The sequence below is a fragment of the Fundulus heteroclitus genome, chromosome 23 (assembly GCF_011125445.2).
Source record: "Fundulus heteroclitus isolate FHET01 chromosome 23, MU-UCD_Fhet_4.1, whole genome shotgun sequence".
Lineage (NCBI taxonomy): Eukaryota > Metazoa > Chordata > Actinopteri > Cyprinodontiformes > Fundulidae > Fundulus > Fundulus heteroclitus.
The window spans coordinates 33534966-33560482 of NC_046383.1; the positions used below are offsets into that span (position 1 = coordinate 33534966).

The 25517-nt window shown below is 39.7% G+C and overlaps 1 protein-coding gene across 1 annotated transcript in view; it reads right to left on the reverse strand.

Annotated features, from left to right (window-relative positions):
- The window catches only part of il1rapl2 (interleukin 1 receptor accessory protein-like 2), a 536417-nt gene that overhangs the window by 30466 nt on the left and 480434 nt on the right, over positions 1–25517 (reverse strand). Inside the window, exons 8-9 of the mRNA XM_036127086.1 lie at positions 24655–24787; positions 11838–11983 (exon numbers count right to left, since the gene is read on the reverse strand). Of these exons, the coding sequence (XP_035982979.1) occupies positions 11838–11983; positions 24655–24787 (279 nt within the window). The remainder of the gene's footprint in view (positions 1–11837; positions 11984–24654; positions 24788–25517) is intronic.

Genomic DNA, 25517 nt, shown 5'->3' on the forward strand with positions numbered 1-25517 from the left:
TTTCTTAACAGTCGTTCAAAGTTTCGTATAAAAAAAGCGGAGGTTTCTGCACCTATACCATCAATTTCAGCCATGATGAAGACTTTCATCGGTTTATCTGCAGCGAAAGAAAAGCTGGAAGGACTTTCTGAACGTGAACACCAAGGCATTAAAGTATTTTTTCTATAATTTGTGATGCCAATATTATATAAATGTATTGTAAACCCTGAGCCACTTCTTGTGCTTACTGCTTATTATAATGCCTGTTTTCTCTTTGACCATATGAGAATTACATTTTGAGTTTAAACCAGTGCTTTAAGTGGAAAGAAAGTGCTGGTCCTCGCCTTAATGCCATACAAATAAGTGATGGAAACATGGGGGATATTTTTATGCTGATCTATATGTCTAACGATCAACAGCTTTATTCTACAGAAATTACAAAGCCAGTTCTAAATCAAATGCATTTGAGCCAAATTCAATGTGTCATGAAGCCACTTTTATTGACTTCAAGCCTCGCATCATTAACATGGAAATAAAAAGTAACATTAAGAAATAACGATAGAAAGTAAAAGATCTTTAAAAACAAAGGAGTGACAACTCTGACTTAAGATTTCAATAAGCTCATTTACAGTTTCCTTCTGTAAAATATATTCTTTCAATATTGGGCCTTGTCTCAACAAACTCATGCCACTTTAGCGATATTATTTACCCAGCGCCGACACATCGCTAACATGCAACACAACAAGCACTGTGCCTAGGGCACCAAGTACTGAGGGAGTCACCTAAAAAACTGGGCTGGTGAAAAATAATAACTAGAGTAATCATAATAGTGAGAAATTTAAAATAAAAATGTGTAAAGCATATCATTAGATATAAGCAACGCAAAAATATTTGCTCAAGAAAAAGATGGACCTCTCCCCAGTCCTAAACAGAAGGCTGGTAATCCATGTGCCTTCTGTCAAACGGCACGTTTTGGGGGTGCGTTTGTGATTCTTCACGGCTGGAAGCCGATGAGTGCACAGGCACTGATCAGGGTTCTGGACATATTGGTGTGGAGATCATTGTTTCAGTTGCTTGGTGAGATCCTTTCGGCTTCAGCCCGGACAGAGGCAGGACACAGTATGGGTAGCAGAAGCAAGGCCCAGACTGACATACTGCATAAATGACCTGGAGAACAAGCCTGATCCTGAGCAGTCCACTTAACGCTTCATCTTAAATCTACAATTTATATTTAAAATCCTTTATACGAAAAAAAAGATGAACAAACAGTAGTGAAAACAAATGAAACGAGTATAGACTCACTTCTGTAGGTTCTACATATCAGTAAAGAGAAAATCATTTTTACTCTTAAGTGAATTCTGCCACATAATACTGAAACATTTCCAGTTTTCTGTATTTAAATAAGTGGCTAAATGGAAATACAAGAATAGACAGTCAGAAAGATGGTACAATTCATACATAAATGTCATTAAAACATTTACAAATCTTAGGATAAGATAGCTTTTCAAGGTCTTGTCCCTCCTCCAAAATCTCTTTCCAACTATATTCAGTAAGTGACACACATAACTCAGATGTGCACCTATGATCTGTTTCGATTTCTGTCCATCTGCAGAATTAGTTAACCTTGAATTTTGCCTCAGAGCTCATTAAGCCAACACTTAACATAAGTCGACGCGTCTTTTCCCTCTGGTATCCCTCTAAATGTGTTTAACCTGAGTTCTTTTTAGTCACTAGGTTTGAGCTTTGTCCTTGTTAAGTGGTTGCACTGTTTACCAGTACCATCCTATACTACACAACAAGGTGGATGAAAAAAAAACAGTAAGAAATTAAAACCCAAAACACACTAAGCTCATCTCTTTACAGATAATTTTATTAAAATACAGCTTCTGTTTTCTCTTAAAGTAATGTACTCCCATTCCTTTTATTATTATTATTATTATCCCTTACAGTAAATGACATTACCACCTTTAACCAGTAGGGGTCTGTCTCACTCTACTTCCACCAGCCACATTGTTTCCACCTACAATTTATGCTCGGGAGGGAGAAATAAAAGAGTGGTCGAAACAGAGGAAAGAAAAGCAGCACATTTAGCTAATTGCCAAATATTTGTTGTACAGTAAAATGAACTCAGAATGCCTCCACTGGTAATGAGAACAGATTCAGAAATCTATTTCTCTCCATCTTCTCGTCCCGTTATCCGGCCCTCCATCCCCCTCCTCACCTCTCCCCCTTTCATCTATCGTTCTCAGATAGTTTCCATTAATAATGACTTACTCGCTACCTTCGTCTAAAGTCACACTGAGAGAGAGAGAGGGATAGAGAGAGAGGGATAGAGAGAGAGGGATAGAGAGAGAGCAGAATCTTAAAATTGATTTTTAACCATGCTTTCTTTTACTTTTCCGCCACATAAAGAGGAGGCAGCTGTAATGGTGCTGGTGTCTGCGTGCAGGGAGAGGAATATGATTAAGGAAAGTTCAATTAGATTAGAAACTTTTTCCTCCCTGACAAGCTCCTCCTTTCCAATCCCAACCAAACACCAGACAGGCGCCTTAATTAATTTCACGGCTTTTACTTTCCTTCCCACTGGCTCGTCTTTGGTTTTTTGCATTTCTTCTTTTGGCTTTATTAGGAGTGCATTTAGCATTTGGTGCCGGAGCGATATGACAAAAAAAAAAAAACAAACAAGAAAACAATATGTGCTACTGTGATGCAGGAATATTCTCCCATTATGGTGCCATCTGTCCGGGTTGCAGGAGAAGACTTTGTTTCATGCCTGTGTGTCATCTCTGGTGCTTTGGGCTGAAAGAGGCAGGTGTCTTTTCTACCTGGTGGCAGGACGGTGTATTCGAAGCTTTCATTTTTATGTCATACATTGATATTTTCCACACCCAGGGCCGGATTATCCATAAGGGCCAGTGGGCCAGTGCCCAGGGGCACCAACCATGGGGGGCACCACATGACACATGCTTTAAAAATATATTTTTCATAAATTGTTATATTATTTACTTGAAATTGTTGAAAGACCATGCATTATTCGTTTTGTGAACACTGATGTCACAATAATAATAAATGATAAATAAATCAAGATTTGTTTGATTTCAACATTGTAAAATGAGATATTTGAATATTGCTCACTGCTCATATGCCTACATGTAGTTGTGTAAGTTAGTAATTAGTAAATTACATTACAGAAATCCCCTTGATTATGTCTGATGTTTTTGACCGGACTGCACGGGTAAGGGGGGGGGGGGGGCTTTGAGGTATAGTGCCCAGGGGCACCACATTGTCTTAATACGGGCCTGTCCACACCAATACCAGGAAGTCTTTTGTTGCCCAAACCTTACAGGTTGGGTTACTCCTAGGTCACAAGGAGTAACGGCAAAATGTGGCTTCACTGCAAAATGGGAAACTGCTTTAAGATGCATGTGCATCTTAAAGCACAATTGAAAGAATAATAATTCTTTGTCAGAAAGCTCCCGATCCCGAGGTCTCCTTCACCTTACTTTCTGGACATGCGGATGGTGTCGGACTGGAGGAACCCAGACGACCGCGCGGCATTCTAGGGGAAGAAGAAGAAGCTCTGGTTTAAAATCCATCTCCATCTAATCTAACAGAGCTTCTTGCACAAAAAGACCAGATTTTTTTTATTTGTAGAGACAACTGAAAACAGTGTAGCCTTTTGCTTTCGCTTCAGAGTTCTTCATCACTCTGTGTTGGTCTGTCACATAAGATTATTGCATATCATTAATTCAAAAAAGCTTTGAAAACGAACATGGTCAGGGTCAAAAAAGGAAATTTACCAATTATTGTAAACTACTAACAACTTTTTGTTGTTTGCAGTTTTAACACAGTAAGACACGTGGACACTGGAGAAGTGTCCACATGTCCGGAGAGGACGCTAAAAAGGAGAGGATGTATATAAAACGTTGGTAGTTTGTATCCACAATGCTGCTTTTTTCGAAACGTCAATAAATGATGCCAAAAATATTGAAATTTCAGGTTTTCATGCGGGTTTGGGTTTCCCTTTGTGGAGCTAATTTGAAAAAAAAAAAAGTTTTTATTTCCCATTGCTGCCAAACCTAATTCAGCTCCCTCATTTTAATATGTATTTTTTTCTTTTCTGTGATCTCAGTTTTTCTCAAGAACATACATGTGCAGAGCAGGAATCAAGATAAGGTTTCTGCCGTCAAAAACAGAGGAACTCAAAGATTTAACAACCAAGCATTCAATGGCTCTGTTATATTTTTGCATCATACAGTCGTGCCAACTTACTACGAGGAACGCGGTCCATTTTGGCAACGGTGTTCTTCACAGAACGCGCGCGGCGTCAGACCATCTGACGGAAAAGTCATGAGATGAAAATGTGTTTCATTTGTGAGTTTATTTTAGATAAAGCAGCTTGCTCTCATAGGTTCTACTTTGAATAGAAATAATTGTGTTTCCTCCATCAAAAACTATTTGCCATTTTTCCAAAGACAGGCATGCTGCTGCCAGGTGGGGGCAAGGCACTTTCACTTTTAGGAAATGATCTTCTTGCATATTAAATAGCATCAAACACAAAAACAAACACCGATTTACAGATCAGTTCTATATTATAATCCAACAGCTCACACATAATGAAGTAGAAAGAGCAATATTTTTTTTAACAAATCATCAAACTACTTGGTTTACTTTAATCTGTTGTTTTAAGGAATACATTTTTTTCCCTGTGACTTTTTGATGAAGGCCAGATCTGTAGACAACTAATAGCTCCCACCTGAGCTTTGGATCTCTGCAGCTCCTCCAGAGTTACAATAGACCTCCAGTGAGAGCTCGTTTTTACTCTTTCCATATTCAGATAATGGACTGAGCCTTACTATATCAGATGTTTATAGATTATTTCACAACATAAATCTGCTTAAACCTCTCCACAGCGAGTATCTCCGTGAGTTCATTGATCTTCACCGTGCTCCATAAAGATTAATATTTAATCAGCAGAAGCGTAATAACCTTTTTGTTTTAGGTTTCTTTATCAGACAGGAAGAAAAGGGAGAGAAAGAAGGGGAAGACATGCAGCAAACGGCCCGGTGCTACTGCATGTGTGGCCTCCATAAATGGTGCCGCTCCACCAATTAGCCACACCATCCACACTTTAAAGCCCTACCAACATTAAACAATATATCTGCGAGCTTTGACTAAACTCTGAACGGCAACAGAGAAACGACGTCCCCATCCGTCCGACCGGTTTGTCACTTCCTCTCTGCTGTCAGCTCTCGGAGTCTGCCTCCCTTCCTGCGCTCCCCTCTCTGCTAAGGCTCCCGTCATGGTGGCTGAGGGCAGCTCTTTCTGCTCTGTCAGTTACGATAAGTGGACGGCGTGTGTAGTGTAGGCGCGCGTGCCTGCGCGGGGCGTGCGGCGGGGACGCATCAAGCCATTACCTTGGGTCAGTGCCGAGTGAGGGCACATCCTAATTCAATCACGCGCGCTCGGCGGATGAAATCAAGCTTTGATAACGCGCGCTAACTTAGGATAGCTTCTGCTTTGTTTAGGCTGCCGTGTTGTGTTCAGGGACCCAAATGTGACCCTATTAGCTCCGCGGATTTAGGCAGGAGGATCTGGAACAATTGGCCCAGTTAGTGAACTTTTACGCAGAAAGTGAAAGTTGCAAAATACTTTGCTTGTCTGAATGGTTTTACTCATGCTAAGGATAAGAGTCGGTGACTAGAGGGTAGGGAACAGGTTCGTTTTTTATCAAAGTTCTATACTGGGGAGAGAAAAAAACAAACGGCGTGACTGTTTGACTAGACCCAAAGCAGACTCTCCAGCAGAGACATAACAAGCTTATTATATCTTGGCTTTTTGTGGTGGTTTAACATGCTTTCAGCCACTGAAGAACATGCTGGGCTCACTCCGTAGCCTGTCAATCAACGACGAGCGGCAGAGTGACGGAGCCGGGGAGCTGCTCATTTCAGCGTGCAAAGTTTACCCCAACGATTCTGCATTAAAAGCTTCGTTTAGGACTTTTGTGAAGAAATGCACGGTACATTTAAGCAGATCTGTCGGGCCATGCAGCAGTTCGGTGAAGGTTTCGGCACTCTGTTTAGACGTGCCTCCAGAGTTTTAGACAGATGACGGCGGGTATTTCACATTGTAATGTTGAGCAAAAGCTGAAGCAGCCGACATCTAAGGCAAAAGGCAAAACCTTTCTGAGGCCTAATCCACGCAAAGACGGGTTTGGCTGTATCCAAGAAACTTCCCGGTCAGACAGACTGACGCCCTGTCCAGACAGGCTCCTAGAGCGGGCTCCTATCCCTACAACCGGCAACGAAACGGGTGGGTTTGTGCTTGCGAGCCAACGTAGGCCTCGCCTATTCCTTACCACGCGTGCGCTGACACAAACAACAATGGCCTTGGGTTGGTGGTTGTGTTTCAGACACTATTCCGTTTATTGTGGATTTAACACCAACACATATTGCTCCTCTACTGCGTTTGTTGTCTTTGTCCTTCTGCTCTTCTTTCTTCTTCTTTACTTCTGTGGTAGCGTTACTGCGCCACTCACTGACGTGGCATAGGTATTACAATGCCTATTAAAGCTCCTCCAGCTTCATGCCATTTGATCTTTATACAGTACTGCTCTGTGTGGATGTAGCCTCAGTTGTGCGCTGATATTGAGGATCTCTGCTGAATACCTCAAGGCTGTTTTTTATCCAAGCAATTGTGCATTTGGGAATTTCTGACCATCCATCCATCCATCCATCCATTTTCCAAACCGCTTCTCCCTCATGGGGTCGCAGGGGGTGCTGGTGCCTATCTCCAGCGTTCACTGGGCGAGAGGCGGGGTACACCCTGGACAGGTCGCCAGTCTGTCGCAGGGCAACACAGAGAGACAAACAGGACAAACAGCCATTCACGCAGACACTCACACCTAAGGACAATTTGGAGAAGCCAATTAACCTAACAGTCATGTTTTTGGACTGTGGGAGGAAGCCGGAGTACCCGGAGAGAACCCACGCATGCACAGGGAGAACATGCAAACTCCATGCAGAAAGACCCAGGGTGTACTCGAACCCAGGACCTTCTTGCTGCAAGGCAACAGCGCTACCCACTGCGCCACTGTATTTCTGACCAAGCTTGAAATATTTGAAAATATTCCCACACTTGTTCTTAAACTCTTAAAAGTACAGTGTAATTGTATATATAAATATTTTTTTACCTTTTGGGTCCAAATAACATTACTGTACTGTAAATAAAATGAACAAGTGGGAAATGGACTGAATGTATAAAACCACTCAAAGTGCTTTACAACAGAGCCCCAGTTCAACCAATCACTCTTACACTGATATGTGGATCAGTAAGAAACATCGGGTTAAAGTGCCTTGCCCAGGGGCACATTGACATGTGACAAGGGAAAGCTGGAACTAAACCCACAACTTTCAGATCGCATCACAGCTACTCTTCCCAGCCACAGTTCCCACAAGAGGATCAGAAAAGCCCGTAGATGATTGGCTCATAATGACAACAATTTTCATTTATAAAATTACCCCAAAAAAACTCACCTTTTCCCTTCAACAAATTTTATGTCAATTCTGCATTTTCCTTATGCCACTATGTAATTTCTTTTGAAATTACTTCTTTGACAAATTCAGAAGTTTGGATAACTTTAAAATTGAGAAGAATGCTTGGCTTGAAGATGGATCTCAGTTTTTGTTTCATCTTGTTTTTAATATTATCTTCAACCCCCCTTTTAGCTCAGTGTACAGGAAGTCCTGGAGTTTAATTAATTAAGGAAACAGTTTGCCTAGTTACGGTGATCTTAGGGAAGTAATTTATCTAGTTATGTGACAGAAATAATGCTACTGGTTATATGGATTTACAAGTAATCTGTTGTTAAAGGGAGAGCTCTCCTACCTTTTCCCACAAACACTTGTACATGGAACCAATTCCAGAACCTAAGGGCATCCCTGATTCATGTATTCTTAATAATTTTATTCTTCCCATCATATTTTTCCTGTAATTTATATTTTTTACAGTCCCTTTTTTTGTTTATATTTCGCTGTAGGGTTTATTGTACCCCTTCTAGCTGTATTCAACTGAATCTTATTTGACAATTTGTTTTCCAGGAATTCCTTTTTAGACCAAAATAAAAGAGTATAAACAACTTTGTCACGGTTAGAAGTGACTAAGCTACCACTATGCTTGTGGAGCTAATGTAGCTTCAGCTTTGGCCAAGGCAGAAATGTAGCAGTTGTCATGCACAGATTCCCAAGGTTTATAAGGGTAAAAAAAAACAAAAAAAAACAATACATCAAAACTTCTCAATAAGCGAAACACTGACTGCAATCACTTCTTTCAACAATCACATATTTGAAGCTAAACAGTTATCTGTTGCTCTCTTCCTTTTCATATAAAATTATCAGAGAGTAGATATAGACGAGACGTGGTAAAATAAAAGACTTAGATTTCTAAATACTAAAATTATCTACCATGTTATGTATTTTGAACCACGATTCAGACGTCTCAGATGGGTTAAAGAAATCCTTTGGAGGAAATCAGAAAAAAAGAAGAAAAATGAACATAATGGAGTGTTTCTGAACAGAGCAGTCCACCAGTAGTTAAACTTGAGGATTTCTGGTCAAGTATTGATCAGCGTCACTTTAAAAATACACATTTTTTTTCAAGGTCACTTTAAAAGTTATAAGATTGGCTGTTTTTTTAAAGCACAGTAGGAAGAGACGAGGGGTGTTTTGTCACTTTAAGCAGTACTGCGTATATACAGAGCACATGTAGCCGTTTTGGTTGTTAAAGCTTTGGATGTATGAGTGTGCATGCAGCCAGTTGTGGCTAATTACTCTGAGAAGAATGAGAGCCCCAGGATTCTCCTCCTCCGTATTAAATTAACAAAAAGCACAGTTGCAGCACCCTCTTTGCCTAGAGCATTGATCTTAGAAACAGCGAAGAGGCCCGTCATAACTCTGGAGGAGCAGCTGAGATGCACAGCTCAGGTGGAAAAGTCTATTGAAAAAAAATAATAATAATAAAATAAATAAGAAATTACAGCGCTGCACATCACAAAAGTGGCTATTGTTGACAGAAAGCCTCAAGAAGCCCTGTTTGCAAATTGTGCAAAACAAGAAGGGGATGTAGAAATATGTGTAAGATTATTCTCTGGTAAAATGAAGTTTAAATTTCTGGCTTGCGTGCTATATGGACTCTAACACCCCTGAACATGTGATCCTCTTAGTGAAACATGGTGGGGGCAGCGTCATGGTGTGGGAGCAGAGGCACAATGGAATGGTGTCAATCAAAGCTTAGTCATCTGTTTGAACGGCTCAGTCAAAGTCCGGACCTAAATCCAATTATGAATCTATGGCACGACTTGAAAACTGTTGTTCACAGACACCATCCGTCCAACCTGACAGAGATTGAACTATTTTGCAAAGACTGGACAGAAATCCTCTGTCTCCTGGACCTGGAAAGCTACACTCCAGGTTTTTTGTGTGAAAAGTGTCAGAAACCATACATTGATGCGCCCTAACATCACAATGGTTTGCCTGATTATTTTTGTCACATAACAATTATAAAATACACTTTGCAGTTTGTGGCTGGAATATGACAAGATGTGAAAATTTACAAGGGCTATGAAGACTTTTGCAAGGACCTGTCCATGCCCTTGTTATTTTAGAGATGCTCATTGCGTTCTGCTCTGGTATTTCCTATAACACCATGCCAGGCTGCCTGCACGTGAATTCTGACTCTATGAGTTGCACTCTTTCATTCTGCTTGGGGCCGCCTACCCACATCGCTAAAATCAAGCTCTTGAAGAGCTTTCAAAGCTAACTCGACAACAATCGCACGTTTAAAGTCTTAATTACATCGGAAGCAGTTTGCGTCTGCAAATATTTATTAGGCCATAAAAGCAGCATTGACTCCTGAGCCGGAGGGTCGCTCCTTGTTAACAGAACCATAAAGAGAGATAGGATACGTCCCAGGTAACTGGAGCAGACGCGGATTTATATTTAGCAAGCCAGAGTAAAGCATGAAAAAGAAAGCACTGCTTTAGGGAGAACTCACTGCGAAAGCTCTAGAGCCCTTGGATGCATCTTCACGTTTATTACAGTCTGTCTTTGCCAGTGAAATAGATTGTACTCATTAGCTGTCTAGTTGACATATAGACAAATAGTAGAAAACAAAAACAATCCATGTAACACATTCTATTCCAGTTTGGCTCAAAGGTGGTCACAGGTGAGGAATGGTTTAGAGAGAAACGTGATATGATTACCTCATATTGGGGAAATACCAGCGTAGTAACCAGATAGTTACCAGGCAGCAGCTTTAATTATACCAGGTAAGTGGTTTCAAATGGAAAAGTTGGAAAGCAAAAGCAGTAATAAGAACATCTCAATAACTAAACATAATGAAGCCATTGTTTTTTATTCAAGCTGTGTAAATGTACCATTTATGGATACGTTATGTTTCCTGGGACAAGTTTTGGCAGTTTCATTGGCAAACATTGAATCTGGACTGGGAAGTTATGAAGTACTTTTTTCGTACTGTATTACTGTATTACGATCTGTATTACAGTACTTACGATCTGTATAAACCTCGTAAAGCTATTTATAGAAATTACTGTCAGTTTCTGGCAATCTGAGTCATAAACAGGTCTCGTCCTATTAGGAACTCATCTTTTCTTCTATTGCAGGAGAATTATGTAATAATACTTTCATCAGAGATGAGTTTTGTGGAGAAATCGTGAGCAGTGAACATCCTATCAGGTTCAGATTGACAAATAAACCCTGTTAGTTTGAGAAAGCCGCAGAAAAAAGCACATCCATGCCATCCTAAGCAATTGCAATTAAAACAAATTCAGCGCAGTTTTATCACAAACTATTTTGTAAAACTCACAACTTTAAACTTAAATGTTATTTAAAGAAACCTGATTTGTAACTCACACAACTGTCTATGGAAATGTGCTTACCAGACGTATTTATTTATAATATCAAAAAGCTCATACCATACTGTTAATTTCCTAATGCAAGACTGTTGTTTTAGTTAATGGTTAAAAAGTTGGGGGTGTGTTGGGTTTCGGGATTTGGCTGGTTGAGAAGGTCCAGAGTCCTGACCTAAATCTGATAAAGAATCCGTGGAGGCAGGTATGGGTTCTGGTGATGGCAAAGAGGCCTTCCCTTTGTGACAAAGGTAGGTATTTATACTGTGGGCCGGCTGTGGCTCAGCGGATCAAATCGTTCTCCTGAAATCCGTAGATTGTGGGTTTAATGCTAGCTTCCCCCATCACAAGTCAATGTGCCCTTGGGCAAGGTACTCCACTCCAAGTTGCCTACTGATCTGCATCTTGGTGAGTAAATGTGATTGGGTGAATGTGGCTCCAGTGTAAAGTGGTCTATATAACTGGCTGTATGGACTGAGTAAATTCAGTTCATTTACCGTCATTCATTTATGCTGGATTTTGAGATTCTGTTTTATTTTATGCCATTTTTATTAGGTGGAATGTTATGTATCTGTTTTCTGACTTTTAGAAAGCCTTTATATCTCTGAGTTAGAAAAAAAGTATACTTTTGACTTATTTATTCATGTACATGTTCACTGTATATTGTTATTCAATGTCAAGGTCTATGATGCTAAATCAACATTAGAACTCACATCTTTCATTTTTCATTCATTCATTGAAAAACTTCCTCCTTAACTGTCTGACCTTTTTTATTTGCTTCTAAGAAAACAAACTCCCGGACACCCTAAATCACCTGAAACCACATGTGGTAATAATGACATGACACATTTCTTTGTGTAAACAGAGAAAAGATGTATGGTCTATTTTATGCAGCACAAAAGGCAAACTATGAGGGGAAAAAATAGAAGTCTACCTTTCTTCTGCAGTATTGCACTCCCGCTGCGCCTCCCAATGTGGTTCTCAACATAACAGGTGTAATTAGCCAGATCTGCCTCCTCCACGGCGTCGAACGTCAGGGACAGCTGCACTTCCTTCTCCCCTAAATGTTCCCTCAAGATCCTGAAAAGAGAACAGCACACAGATTAAATTCACATAGGTCACATGAAACGTTCCCATCGGTGTCGAAAGTCCTTAAAAAAGACGAGCGTGCCCAGATCCCAGCCACCTGCTGGAAAAATAACACGTTCATGTGGGACAAGGATTTTCTAAAACACATCACACGCAAAACGTCAAGAACTCCCGCGAGGTCCTGAATGCTGGAGGAAAGTGCAAAAGAACAAAATGTTGCACCTGTTGAGCCGAAGACGTTTTCTAATCTAGAAAACGGAGCTGGATGGTGCAACCCTTCATGGTCGTACTGAGCTCTTTGATTTCAGAGCGCAGCTGCGATAAAATCAATCAGACATTTCTTGTTGTAATTGTTACAGATTTGGTGAATTGTAAAATTTTTACAGCACTGAATGAGTTCTTTGACATATACATTCATGTAAAAAGTTTATTTTCAGTAAATGCTGTACATTTTCTGTTATTCATTAGGGAATGCTCATAATTGTCATCTAAGCTTTCCTTTTTTTTCCCCCCTCTGGAAGAAAAGCTGTTTACTCACAGGTAAACAACTACAGTTAATCTTGTTTTACTTATTAAACAAAAGATAAAAAATATACCTTTTTCTAACAGAAGAAAAAGCTAAACGACCTTAACATCATATTAGCTATAGCTATTACACAGTAAAATGAGCAGTGTTGCTCCAACGTTTCTCATTTTACTGTCAATTTCATTTTAGAGTCAATTTCAATGCTTAGCAAGTGAATATATGCAGTAAGGAACTTTTTTACTTGGACTAATGTATAGTGCCATAACTTGTACGAGCAAGACGTTATGAAGCAATAAAACATCATATCCGTATGTTAATTATTATCTTCCAATGTTTTTACTCTATTATGTGAAAAATATCACAGACACATATAACGTTTTGTTTCTTTCGTTATCAGACACAGTGTTATTTTGTCCAAATTAAAAAAAACCTGTGTGTTGAAACATGTCAGGTATGTTTTAAAAAAAATAAAAAATAACATCTGATAAAAGAAACAAAATAGGATATTTAAAACATAGACACCATGAACTATATTGGAATATTACAGACACAAACATACAATGATGTGCAATAAAATGAATAACCATTGAACAAACATCATCCACTTTAAACAAAAAGGATTTAATGATATTTCACTAAAATCGTATGTAGAGAGTCTGAGTTATTCGTAGGTCATGTGTTTGTATCAGTTGTACGGTAAGTATGTGTACAACGTTTTATTTTGCTGTGTAGCATTCCATTGCATGTATGTATGTATGTATGCATGTATGTATGTATGTATGTATGTATGGATATATGTATGTATGTATGTATGTATGTATGTTATTATGAAAACACTGTTAACATATTTTAAATATAAAATAAATATTTCCCTTTATAGTCCCACAGAGTGGAAATTTGCATCTGCATTTAACCCATCCCTTAGGGCAGGGGTTTCCAAACTTGACACCTCCTTTTGGGGATGGGCTTTGTTTTCCATTTTGGGGGGTGATTATGAGAATAGTAATACAATTATGAGAATAAAGTAGTAGTTTTCTAATAACTCTCACAAAAAATAGCCACCTTGCCCCTTTGTTAAAATGAGGAGCAATCTGTGGGCAAGGGTCTTGCTCAGGGGCCCAGAGTTACAGACTGAGTTTTGAACCCGTAACCTTTCCAAAACACAAACGCCTTGCTCTGTAACCACTAGGCCCCCACTACCACGACTACTGATAACTTTGTCAGAAGTAACAGATAATGTTGAACGTTGAAACACAGGTATACTGCCCAATGGCTACTGATGTATCCATCAACACGTTGGGACAAGGACAGTTGAGATATTGTGGTACTGGGGTATGACTCAATAACCCCATTGTTGAATACATTAGATTTTTTGTTTTTTTTTACTCTTTTTTTACCCTTATAATGTTCAAACTATCCTAACTTACACTGAGCTAATATGAGTTATTGGGTTAAGTATGTGTTAGCTCTCCACACCCAGAGGCTGATTTTATTTTTTTATTAATTATGTGTGTGTGTGTGTGTTCGTGTGTAAAAGGAATAGCACAAGCTCAATGATTATGAACGGAGAAAGTTTTAAAGCATCAAGAACTGAAGGATAAAGTATCTCTTAGAGACATGATTTTCATACGTTTGTCATCTTCTCTAGATAGTTTCTGGGGCCAAACACGTCTTTTTTATCCCTCTATATATTCACTTTTCTCATTTAAATCACACAAAATATTCTACCGTATTTGGGGAAATAGACTTGACAGAAAATAAGTATCGTGCTCTGGATAATTGAAACTAAAATTCTAAAATAAATAATTAAATCAAAGATTGCTTAAAAATTTTGCACAGAATTATATAACTGATAACTGTAGGCAAAATCAACAAAAAAAGAACAACAAAACAAACAAACAAAAGAAACATCCACAGTCAGTGTGGACTCATCATAAGATTCTAAAAATACTATACAAAAACAAAACAGGATTATGGGGCAAAAGAGCACCTGAAGATGAGTAAAAGCTTAAAGAAATATACTGAAAACTATTCAGCAATTTAAAAAAAACAACAACTAAGTTTGCCTTTGGTGTGTTGGTATGAATGTCCTCCTTTTTAAATCAGTATTTCAGTAGCAAACAGGGTTTTGAAAGTTATATAAACTCCCAGAGCAGAGTCCCAACTTGTTCAAAAAACAACCAGAAGTGCCACAGAACTTTGTTCTTGCTCCTCGGTACAATCTGTGCTGGTTAATATCTGCTTTAGAGGAATGTGAACTTGCCAGTTCTGAAACACACAGGCCTTAAGCCCCATAGGAGTTTGCACAGTGCCATCATGGCAGGCAGAGGCTTGTGTGGTACATTTATGTACACCTTTTCATAATTCACCAAGTAAAAATACTTTATTACTCGCTTAAGACTTTTATCCCAGAGTCCTGAGGTCTGAGACACTTTCAACACGGGAGATCCGTTTAGATGAAATTAACTCCCAACCCTCTTAGTGTTCATGCTGTCTGCCACTCTCAGCAGGAGAGGAGATAAAAGCGGAGTTGGAGTTGTTAGAGTCTAAATAAAAGTTGCCTATAGTTTTACGAGTTTTTACTGAGTCCTGGGTCAACAGTTTAAGCGGCTACACCCTTCAGCTCATTCAATAACAGTCTGACAGTCTTCAGCTTGCTGCCAGTGTTTCTCCAGAAGCTGGCCAGAAGGCAGCCCTACTAAATGCCCAATTAAACAGAGAGAAGCAGAATTTACAGTGAGTTTGGCCACCCTGTAGAGGAAACTCATCTAAGCAGCTTGTGTTAACATATTCATTCTGCTGGTTACCATCCAACGTTCATTATCATAGTCGAGGGTTGTTCTTTGCAGCTAACCAGTACAGGAACCGAATTATTGCAAACTACCCAAATCCACCAATCAATCTCTCCCTCCAAGAGATAGATAAACTCTTCGAGCTGAGGGCAGAACGTATTCTAAACCCAAAGGCGGCGATCTAGTATATTTCTTTCTTCACAGTCAGGCTATACCAGTATTAATGTTAAAAGGTCTTTAGACCTCACCACCTATGGCCCTCCTTTGCCCTACAAGAAACTTTACCTGAGATCAGAGGTGCTGATTTCTTGTGGCACTCCCTTGTGTTACTTATAGTGACAGTACTTTAGCAACTCTCTCTCAAGACTTATTCCGACTTATAATGCTTGTTCTGTCCCGTATTTAAATGGTTCACTATCTCCACTCCCACATTTTAAGCCAACCACAACCACCCACTTCACCGATGCTACCTGTAACACCCATTGGGTACATTGAAACTTTCTACGGCTCAAAGCTTCCTGATCTCAAACATATCTAGACTTAACTGTGCTGCTATTATTAAATGGAAACTCTAGGGTAGTTATCTTGAGTTTGAAAATGCCAATTTTTATCTTTAATTGCCTACTACAAAGCTATTAGTGATTCAGCTGGGTATCTATAGTCGGTGGTGAGAGTTTTGTACATTTAAAATGAGAGTTTCACACACAGTGAAGCGAGCCGAGTAGGGTTGTGTGATTCCTGCTCTTTACGTTGGTGAGGATCCTCTGCCATCCTCAACTTGACAGATCCTTGGTTTTTAAATAAAAGACAACTGGACAAGACAAGAAGTTTTCTTTTTAGATTCACAGAAGCAAGTTTAATTTTAAAAGAAGGTGCAACGTGGAAGTAATTTGGTACGCATGCAGACAGCTGTAGGTGGGGACATAATGTGTTACAGCCAGTCACTGGGGATTGAGATACCTATTATAAAGTCAGCAGACACAGATAATGTCTGGAAGACACAGACATCAGCACTCGACAATGTTTGTGTAAGGTGGCATTGTGGAATTATGTGTGGCTGGGTAATCTTATTGAGAGTCTATCAAGTCTGTTACAATACCTCTCCCAGCACTGGATGACTTGGACAGCCAGTAATTGTCGTTTCTAACCCAGGAATATATGTTTAAAGTGGGTCTCTTGATCCTACATATCCCCTCACCCCTTCCCGCTCTGGCTTCAGTCAACAACACACCCACACACTTAGGGTTTCTGCTTGTCTTACAGATTAGGAGCTCTGTTATGTTTGGCATCAGTTTATTACTAATACCTTAACAACAATAAATGAAATCATCATGAGTTGAGCAACAAGGAAGGATTTATAAATATAAAGCCTGCCTTGGTCGAGTAAATATGTTTGGGATAATATGGCATACGCACGATTCTGCTTGCCATTAACCTGGACACGATGAAGGAAAAAAAAATTTTTTTCTTAAAATCTTGAGTGGGTTCAAAAAAATACTTCCTCAAGAACTTTTGTAAATGAAAGGCAATTTGCAAATTGGTGAAATGTTATTGGGAATTTAGAAACAAAGATTAGAACAATATGGCAGTTATTGGGTCCATGCCACATGAAGGTATGTGACGATTCCAAAACCTAAAAGAATCTTCAGAGCAGGGGGAAACGACAAAAATATATGGAAAAGAATAACAAACAGTGTACAGTCCCCTTAAAGAAAAACATTCAACCTGTGATGCAAGGAAAAACAGATGTTATGAATTCATTGCACATGAAGGAACCATGAACTATGAACGCAGAGTCGCAGGAATGTTAAGTAGCTGGATGGCTGAGCCATAACCTGGCAACAGCTGCTGAGAAGCTGATGATACTGCTCATATTTCCATGTTTAGATTCAAAATACTTTAATTATTTACAAGATGGGTTGTAAATAAGCTCTAAAACTTTTGCCCTAATTAGTTATGCCTTACACAAACTCCAAAAGCATGAGCAACAGTGAATAATCTGTTACACACACACACCCCGGGCAAGACATGGATGCTATTCAATCAGCAAAAAAAACAACAAACCACCAAAAAAACGTTTTTCACAATGTATAGACAAAAACGCCACATAAATCTGAAATACCTTGAAACTGACCAAGTTTAATACCATCCCTTACTCTCTATTCTGTGAATAAACTGCCCATATTAACTGTGCCAACTGTGCTTTTAGCATATTTATTCATAGATCAGATTTATTCTGCACTTTGAACATAAATTCACAAAGGCTTTTCTAATGGCTCATGTAAGATTACTCCAGTGTCTTTTTTCCTAATCCATTCTTGATGTTTTGCTTCAGGATGGTGGTCTTGAGATTCCCCTTTGCTTTACCAGAAATCAAGGTTCATCGATGAAGCAAAGCAGATTATAGACAATGGAACTTTGTGAGATGGTTTTACAGTTTTTACCTTAAAGGTAGAGTAGCCGATTTTTCCGGAAGTTTCCCCAAGTCCCTTATTGAATAACTGTGCTAGCCCAAAACCATCCTACCTGCTCTTCTGCTCCTCAGGGTGACTGCGTGACAAAAACCTCCCAAATCCGCTCCGGTCTTATTTCTTTCTACTGAGTCCTTCCTCTTCTTCTCATAAACATGAACGTGATTTGCTTCTTCCAACTTTTAGCCATGTTCAAGGTATACAGTGAGAGCAGCAAAGCTACAATGACAATGAAGCTAAGCTAAGCTTACCGGACACATAAACACTAGAAGTGCACAGCCAGCAAGCGGAAACTAACAAAGAACGAGTACGGACACTGGCGTTACATGAGCGTGTCAGAATGATTGGCATGGGGTACAACCAGCAGATAAGGTGATACTACTGGAACTTGAGATACAGAGTGTGGGTGAGGGCAGGACCAAAACTCTGACTAATTCTTATTCTTCGCTGCAAAAAGCAGTGACTGGTCAGAGTTTTTACAGGCCTGCAGCTTTCACAGAGATCAAATATTTTCACATTATGCATTTTTCTGAATGCATAATGTATTGACTGCATTCAGGATGGAAGGACCATTTTTTTAACAGGATTACTAAACTATAGCTTTTAATATGGATTTTATAATCTTTAATGTTTCATATTTTACCATGTATGTATGCTGAAATATTGAAAAACCTGTTGCATGCCTTTAAATGTGAAGGAAACATGTATTTAGAGGAAAATCAAGTCCTGTTGTGTCATTAACACATGCATCAGCATTTGCTTTGATGCCATTGCCTTGTTTTAATTTCTTCATAGTAAAGAATGAACTGACTGTCTGGGAATTGAATTTCAATCCTCTATGAGAGCCTTCAAGTAATTTCAGAATTATTGGCCCTATTAATCAGAGATTTAGTCACGTCATCAGTTTCACATTCAGTTTCAAACATCCGTTTGCAGCTAAGGGGAGTGAAACATCTGCCATGGAGTGAGATTAAGTAATCATTGGGTTATTACTAAGTCATTGCTGTGAGGTTGGCGTTGCATTTTTATCAATTCTGTATAACAGGTGCATATGTGTGAGAAATGCAGAAGATATGCTATGGATTGTGCCTCAGTGGATTGAAAATATTTTCCAGCTTTGGGGCTAGATTTAGAATCTGAGAACTAAGAAGAACTAGCTGTTGGTTAATTATTGTGCTCCTTAAAACATTCCTGAACCATTTCTACTTTGTGACAGGCAACTAGTCCTACTGAAAATGGCCACAGCTTTCAGGGAATGCCCTGAAAGCATTCCTAGTGTTCTATGAAGAGGCACTCGGTTTGTAATGAAGATTGGGTAGGTGGTACATGACAGAGTAACATTCACCTGGAGTTTCCCTGAAGAACATTGCCCAAAGCCTCACACTGTCTCCACCTGCTACTTGACCTCTCTCTATCAGCATCAGGAACAACGTTGAACAATTTTAGTTACAGTAACTCGTTTGTTGGATACGACATCAGGGAACTTATGACCCTGTTTCAGGTCCACCATCTTTCCTTCCTCTGACCACGTACTATAGTAACTGACCCTTGCAGACCAGAAACACCCTGACAGCTGCAGTTTTGGACATGCTCTGACCCAGCAACACGTTAAAACTCACCCAAATCCTTACGCCTGCCGTTTGTTCCCGCTTTTGACGCGTTAACTCTAAGAACAAAATGTTCCCCTGCTGCCAAGCATATCCCACCTTCTAACGGACGCAACGACGAAGACTAAATAAGCCTTTCCGCGGTAATGGCTGATCTGCGTACATTGGACAATTGCTGTTCAGTGAATTGCTTCTCAGGAGAAATGAAGCATAGTTTAAATGCGCTGCAAGTGTACCAATCATTTTTGAAAGCTGACACATTAACATGGTCCACAGCAGGGCTCTGTCAGAGGTGGTCACGGCCTTTAAATGAAAAGAAACAGAACCCATCTGGCAAACAATGCTTTAATGCCATGAGGAGGATTAGTGTTCAATTAAAAGACACCTCTGCACGCCGCTGCTCTCATTATCTACATCACAGTTTTTCTGGAAACAAACCGTTTTTAAGGACAGTAGCTCATCCTCAAGACAGAGGGCCCTCACTTCCAGTGCTGGGTTGGCCGGCGCCGTTCCTGCGGAGGTGTCCTCACCGTAACACGTTGGAGCTCTCTCAGCTTCAGAGCGACTGTCGCCTGCTGAGGCTCACTCTGACCTCCCTTGGGAGGGAGCAGAGAAGAATATCCCTTTAGGGGAAATGAGCATCCACATCATTAAAACTAGACTGAGCCGGTGAAGTTAAACTTGAACCTTGTTTTTCCTCAACTTCCCGACACGACTAATCCTAAAAGCTCCGGCTGCTCACTGAGCGTGTGCACTGAAGGAAACCGCACAGGGTCCATATTACCAAGCCATTTATTTATGTTTCAGATATAATGTAATCCAGTTTTGCATGATGTACGGACGCCGTGGAACATTTCAAAACTAATGAGGTTAATTATCCACAGGTCAGTAACACAATATAAAAATAATATCCCAGAGCGGATCAGCCTTTTAGAGAGCAGTGCGGTTGTTTTATGCAAAGTGCTTTTGTTATTGTCCATTAAGATACGTTTTTACTGCTGTCTCAGTAATAACCTACTTATCAGATGGAGAAGCTCATAAAATGTTTTTGTTGTTAGGTTTTAGCCCATGACTCCTCCAAACATACTTCCTGTAATTGTTACCAAATAGCTCGATCTCACTGTGGTCATCCAACATTAAGACGTTTCTCCAGAGGCTATTTCTCCCGTCCATATGGGAAGTTGAGAGTTTAAGTCAATCTTGAAGGTGTCGATGTTGGAGCAGGAGTTTCTTTCTTGGTTGCCAACCTTCATGTCCATGTTAATGCCAAATGTTGTCCATGTTGCTTCACCATGGACAGTCATGGCCTGGAACCATAGGATAGATTTGTGCCTTGGCGATCTCTGGGTTGTTCCTGATCATACAAATTAATTTTGTTTCTTGTGATTGGTAAAGTTTTGGGCTTAAAGGTTCATATTTTTTACACATTTAGATGTCCCAACAGGAAAGACCAAAAAAGCTCAAGACAAGGACAGATAAGCAATGCCAACATTAAGCCCCTGTTACCTGGACCCTACTGAGAAGTTGCGGACTATGCTTTATCCCTGGGTTTGTGACAAGATACTGTCCGATTTAAATACATTTCTAACATTTGTGATAGCAGGCTGTTGGCCAAAAACACAGGCACTATTATGCCAGGAGCTTGTAGATGGGCTTAAAATGATGAGGCTTCTCTGCAACTTTCAAAAGGACATTTATCTAGTCATTAGTCTGGATGTACATGTACGTTTCAGCCTGTATTTACAATTCTGACTCTGTGTGGATTAGAGAAAATCCACACTAAAATGAAACTTGTGCACACAAACCTTTTCCATTCTTCTTCCTAAGTTTTTTATGACTATAATTCCAACCTGTCAAAAGCTCTAAATTAAGACTAACCTGCCTGTTATGGATGTATGTAAAGTTTAGACTAGAATTGGAACCTAAACTGCAATACTACTTTGTTTACTTCAGCATTTAATTTCACTGTGAACTGGGATCCCTCGCATCCCAACACATCAGAGGGCGACCTGCTGATTTGGCATCTATTTCTTTACTGCATGCATCAATTAAATATGTCGAGGTCTGACTCTGCGGCACTGCGGTACAGCAGTATTGACAGGTGGAGAAGCAGGATGATGTGACTGAGTCAACTTATTTGATGAGGTTTCTGCCCACCTCATTCTAGCTGTGCCCTATCTTGGTGCAAGCTTTACTGAGGCAAATGGCAAGCAAGACTATAGTGAAGCTTTGTGAATGGTTAGAGCGCCGCTGTGGGAAGAGCCCATTAAATGGCGATGCTTTGGGTCAATCAAACAGAACGACGGCCTTACCAAAGAAGGGTCTCTGTGGGTGCCCTTTAAGATTTCTACTCTGCTGAGATCTGAGGTTCCTATGTCATGAGAATGCGTGTCTGTACTTTTTGAACCCATCAGTAACACTTTAAACTTCTTAAACCTTTCATAAAATGTGTTTTATCCCACTTCAAAGAGGGGAAATGGAAAGAAAAAACTCCATACTGCATGTGCTGAGCCCGATCTGTTGTTCTAATTTAAGGTTTTGCCATTGCTTACCTTTAAACCGCTACAGCCAATGTTGTATATCAGGTACCCCCGAACACACTTCACAGGTCAGAAGAAAACTGGTAACAGAACTTATTTTTGATTTGCTACATTCAATCTGAACGATATATACAGCACTGTGGAAAGTAGATTTCTGTTGTTTTTGCTTTTCTTCGAGCACAAATTTTCTCGTCAGTTTTAATATTAAAACAAAAATAACCTGAGTAAATGCAAAAGTAGTTTTTATATGAGCGTTCATTTTTTAATGAATAACAGCTGACCGAGTATAAGAAATAAATCTATCCAAACTCACATGGTAGCATGTGAAAAGCTAGTTCTCCCTACATCTAATGACTGGTTGCACTCACTGCCATCAAGTGTTTGTACTTCAGCCACAACAGAGGGCTTTCAACCATGATGACCTGTTGAAGGTCATGCTACAGGTTTCAGTTGAGGCTTTGACTAGACCTCTCTGAAACCTTCATTTTCCACCATTATTTTCAGGCGTTGTTGTCCTGCTGCACAGCACAAGTGTTCCTGTACTTGCGTTGATGAACTGATGGCTGGATATTGTTTGAAAAGTTGTCCTTTTCACATTTGGACTCACCCTTGTATTTTTCATTGTTAAAACATGAATACTGAAATCTTGATAACCCTTTTGTAAACTGATGGATGTTCTTGAATTTCTTTTCAGACACAATTTGTTGCTTTTAGACATCTTTCATGATACTAAACGTCTGGCAGCAATAAGGCCCGGATATCAGTGGCTAATCAAAGATAATTTAAGATTTAACAAAAGGAGCAATTACATTTCCAAAGAGGGCCAGTTTTTTTGGATAGCTTTTATGTGTTAAATTACATTTTTGTGAGAATCTACTAGTTGGTTGATCCCAAAGATGAAAGCATTGAAACCCTGTCTACTGTACTACCCCTCAAGGACACCTCACAGACAGAATGTAGTAAATATCCTGTTTGCTGCTAACCTTTGGCTTTGTGTATTACTTAGTGCATTATTTTTTTGTACATGTGATATTCACACTGCCTAACTGGAGGAGCTAAACTTTTTTTTTCATTGTGTGAAACAATGATAATACATTTTCTTGTAATTACTCTCAGCAAGAACGTAAAGTTGTTTCCAAAGCTGCAGTGACGGTATCGCTTATCTTGTAATCTATGTTGTCACACTGAAAAAACGCCTCTTACCCAGGTTTAAAAGTGTGGAAATAAAGGGGGTCCTGTAAGAAATCAAGTCCTGTGTCTGAAGTGTGCGTGTCGGTTTTGATGTGCTCCAGCTGGAAACAGTGTGTATTTATTGCCATTCATTTTGTGGAAATCACAATGTTCTGCTGCGTTAAATAAGGTTGTCACTTTTGCAAGTGTTCAATAATTGGCTTTATTTGAGTTATCCAAAAAAAAAACACTCCAAATATGGCAGAGCTGAAATAGGAACTTAACCTCACAGTTGTCTTACATTTTTGAAGAGAATAGATCTAATCGTTTCCAGGGTTGGGTTTGATCCACGCTTTTTTTTTCCTGAGCAGTCTTTTTGCTCTTTTTAACGACTCTGGAAAAGAAACAGCTTGAGACTTTGCACAAGAACGAGTTAGCCTGGCCAAGGTCAGGTGTTTCAGGGGACACAGACATCCTCTCTTTTCCTGTACTTGAGGTGTGTGTATATGTGTGTGTGTGTGTGTGTGTGTGTGTGTGTGTGTGTGTGTGTGTGTTTGTAGAGAGAGCGAGCAGGACATTGTAAATCTTCCAGCGGTTGCCATGGCGATGCGGCAGGTTGTTCTAATGATGTTTGACGCCCTGCAGACAACCAGTCTTTTCCCAGTAGAGTCCAGCGTAATTGGTCCCAACAGGGGAGAAAATGAATTCAATTAAACTTTATTATTAGGATTCATAATTCTTCAGGAGAGTTGAGAAGACTCCTGTCAGAGACTCTCTGCGAGTCATAAATCATAAGAAATTAGATGCTGACAGTGTAAGCAGTGGAGATTTAGTCGAGTCATTTGGGAAATTGATTAAAAACAGACACCTGTACGCCTGAGAGTAGCCCCGTGTTTCTCTATTTCCAATGTGTGTTCAACATTTAACCACCTGGCTTATCTCCATTGTGTTGTCCACAACAAATCAAGTGTATTTGTATCGCACATTTCAGCAGCAAGGCGGTTCAAAGCGCGTTGGATCTTCACAACATAAAAACATCATAAAGACATCAAAAAGGTCACCAAACATTCAATTGTATCAGGTGAAAACATCAATGCACATCAAAATATCTTGGTCAATGTTCCTGTTATTATTGGTCAAAAGCAACTCTAAACAGGTGGGTCGTCTGTCTTTGTTAAAAGGAACTCAGTAGTTTCGACTGATTTGTAGTTTGTTCCAGATCTTTAAAACATAGGAGCTAAATGCTGCTTCTCCATGTTTGGTTCTGGTCCTGGGTATGCAGAGTAGACCGCAAACCAGAAGATCTCAGTGGTCTGGAGGGTTTAATCTATTTTGGAGCTAAGCTGTTCAGTGATTTATAAACTAACTGAAGTATTTTAAAGTCTATTCTCTGAGATATAGGGAGCCAATGTAAGGACTTTAGAACTGGGGTGATTCGCTCTATCTTCCTGGTTTTAGTGAGGGCAGCATTCTGTATAATCTGCCGCTGTCTGATTGTCTAATCATTTGATATTTTTAATGGGATGAACCTTGTCTTCTCTAAATATTGTACTTACACGACTTCGCTTTCTTTAATGTGTCCCGCCAGCTCTTCCACAAACTTCTCTCCTTTCATCCAGTAGATGATGGGCTTCCTGTTTTCTCCACTGTAGCCAAAAAAGGCCTTGCAATCCAGACTCAGGGGCATACCTGCAATGGAAGACACAGAACTGTCAGCCACCATTACAAATATTTAACTTTTTTAAATATTTGTCGGAATATTCGTCGGGAAATTTCTGACGCAACTGCGACACAAAACTGTGGCCGTGTGAAGGAAAGAGCTGTAATTTGACAGAAACTCAACGACGGCAGGGTTTTCTACTGGAAGGAAAGGAGTATTTTACCACGAAAAAAAACCCTCCAAATTCATCATATATAGTAGAAACCCAAAAATTTGTCTGCATAGCCCTTTCCAAGAGAAAACCTAATAAACATTTACCTGGTAAATTTGACTCATAAGGAGACCCAGATGATTATTCAAGCTTGGCTAAACCTCCTGACCCCCTGCACCCATAATATGCTTCAATCAATATTTAACTTAGAAAGAATAAAAACAAAATGATTGTGTATGTGCTTGTTTGAATGGAATTTATTGAGCACACACTGGAAACAACAGCAATAATGGTGTCATTTATACACATCTTTCTTGATTCTTCATAGTTGGAGTGGCGGAATCGTGCAATACTACTCTCCAAAATTACTAAATGACATACCATTATTATGTTAACAATACAACACATATGGTAATATCCCTTACATACAAACTAAACGAACAGGCAGTGCCCATACTAGTTTCCCCGCACACACAGATACACGTAAGACCTTGAAATCCCCACCATGCTGTTATTAAAGCTATCAGTGGTGATGATGAGGTATTAAT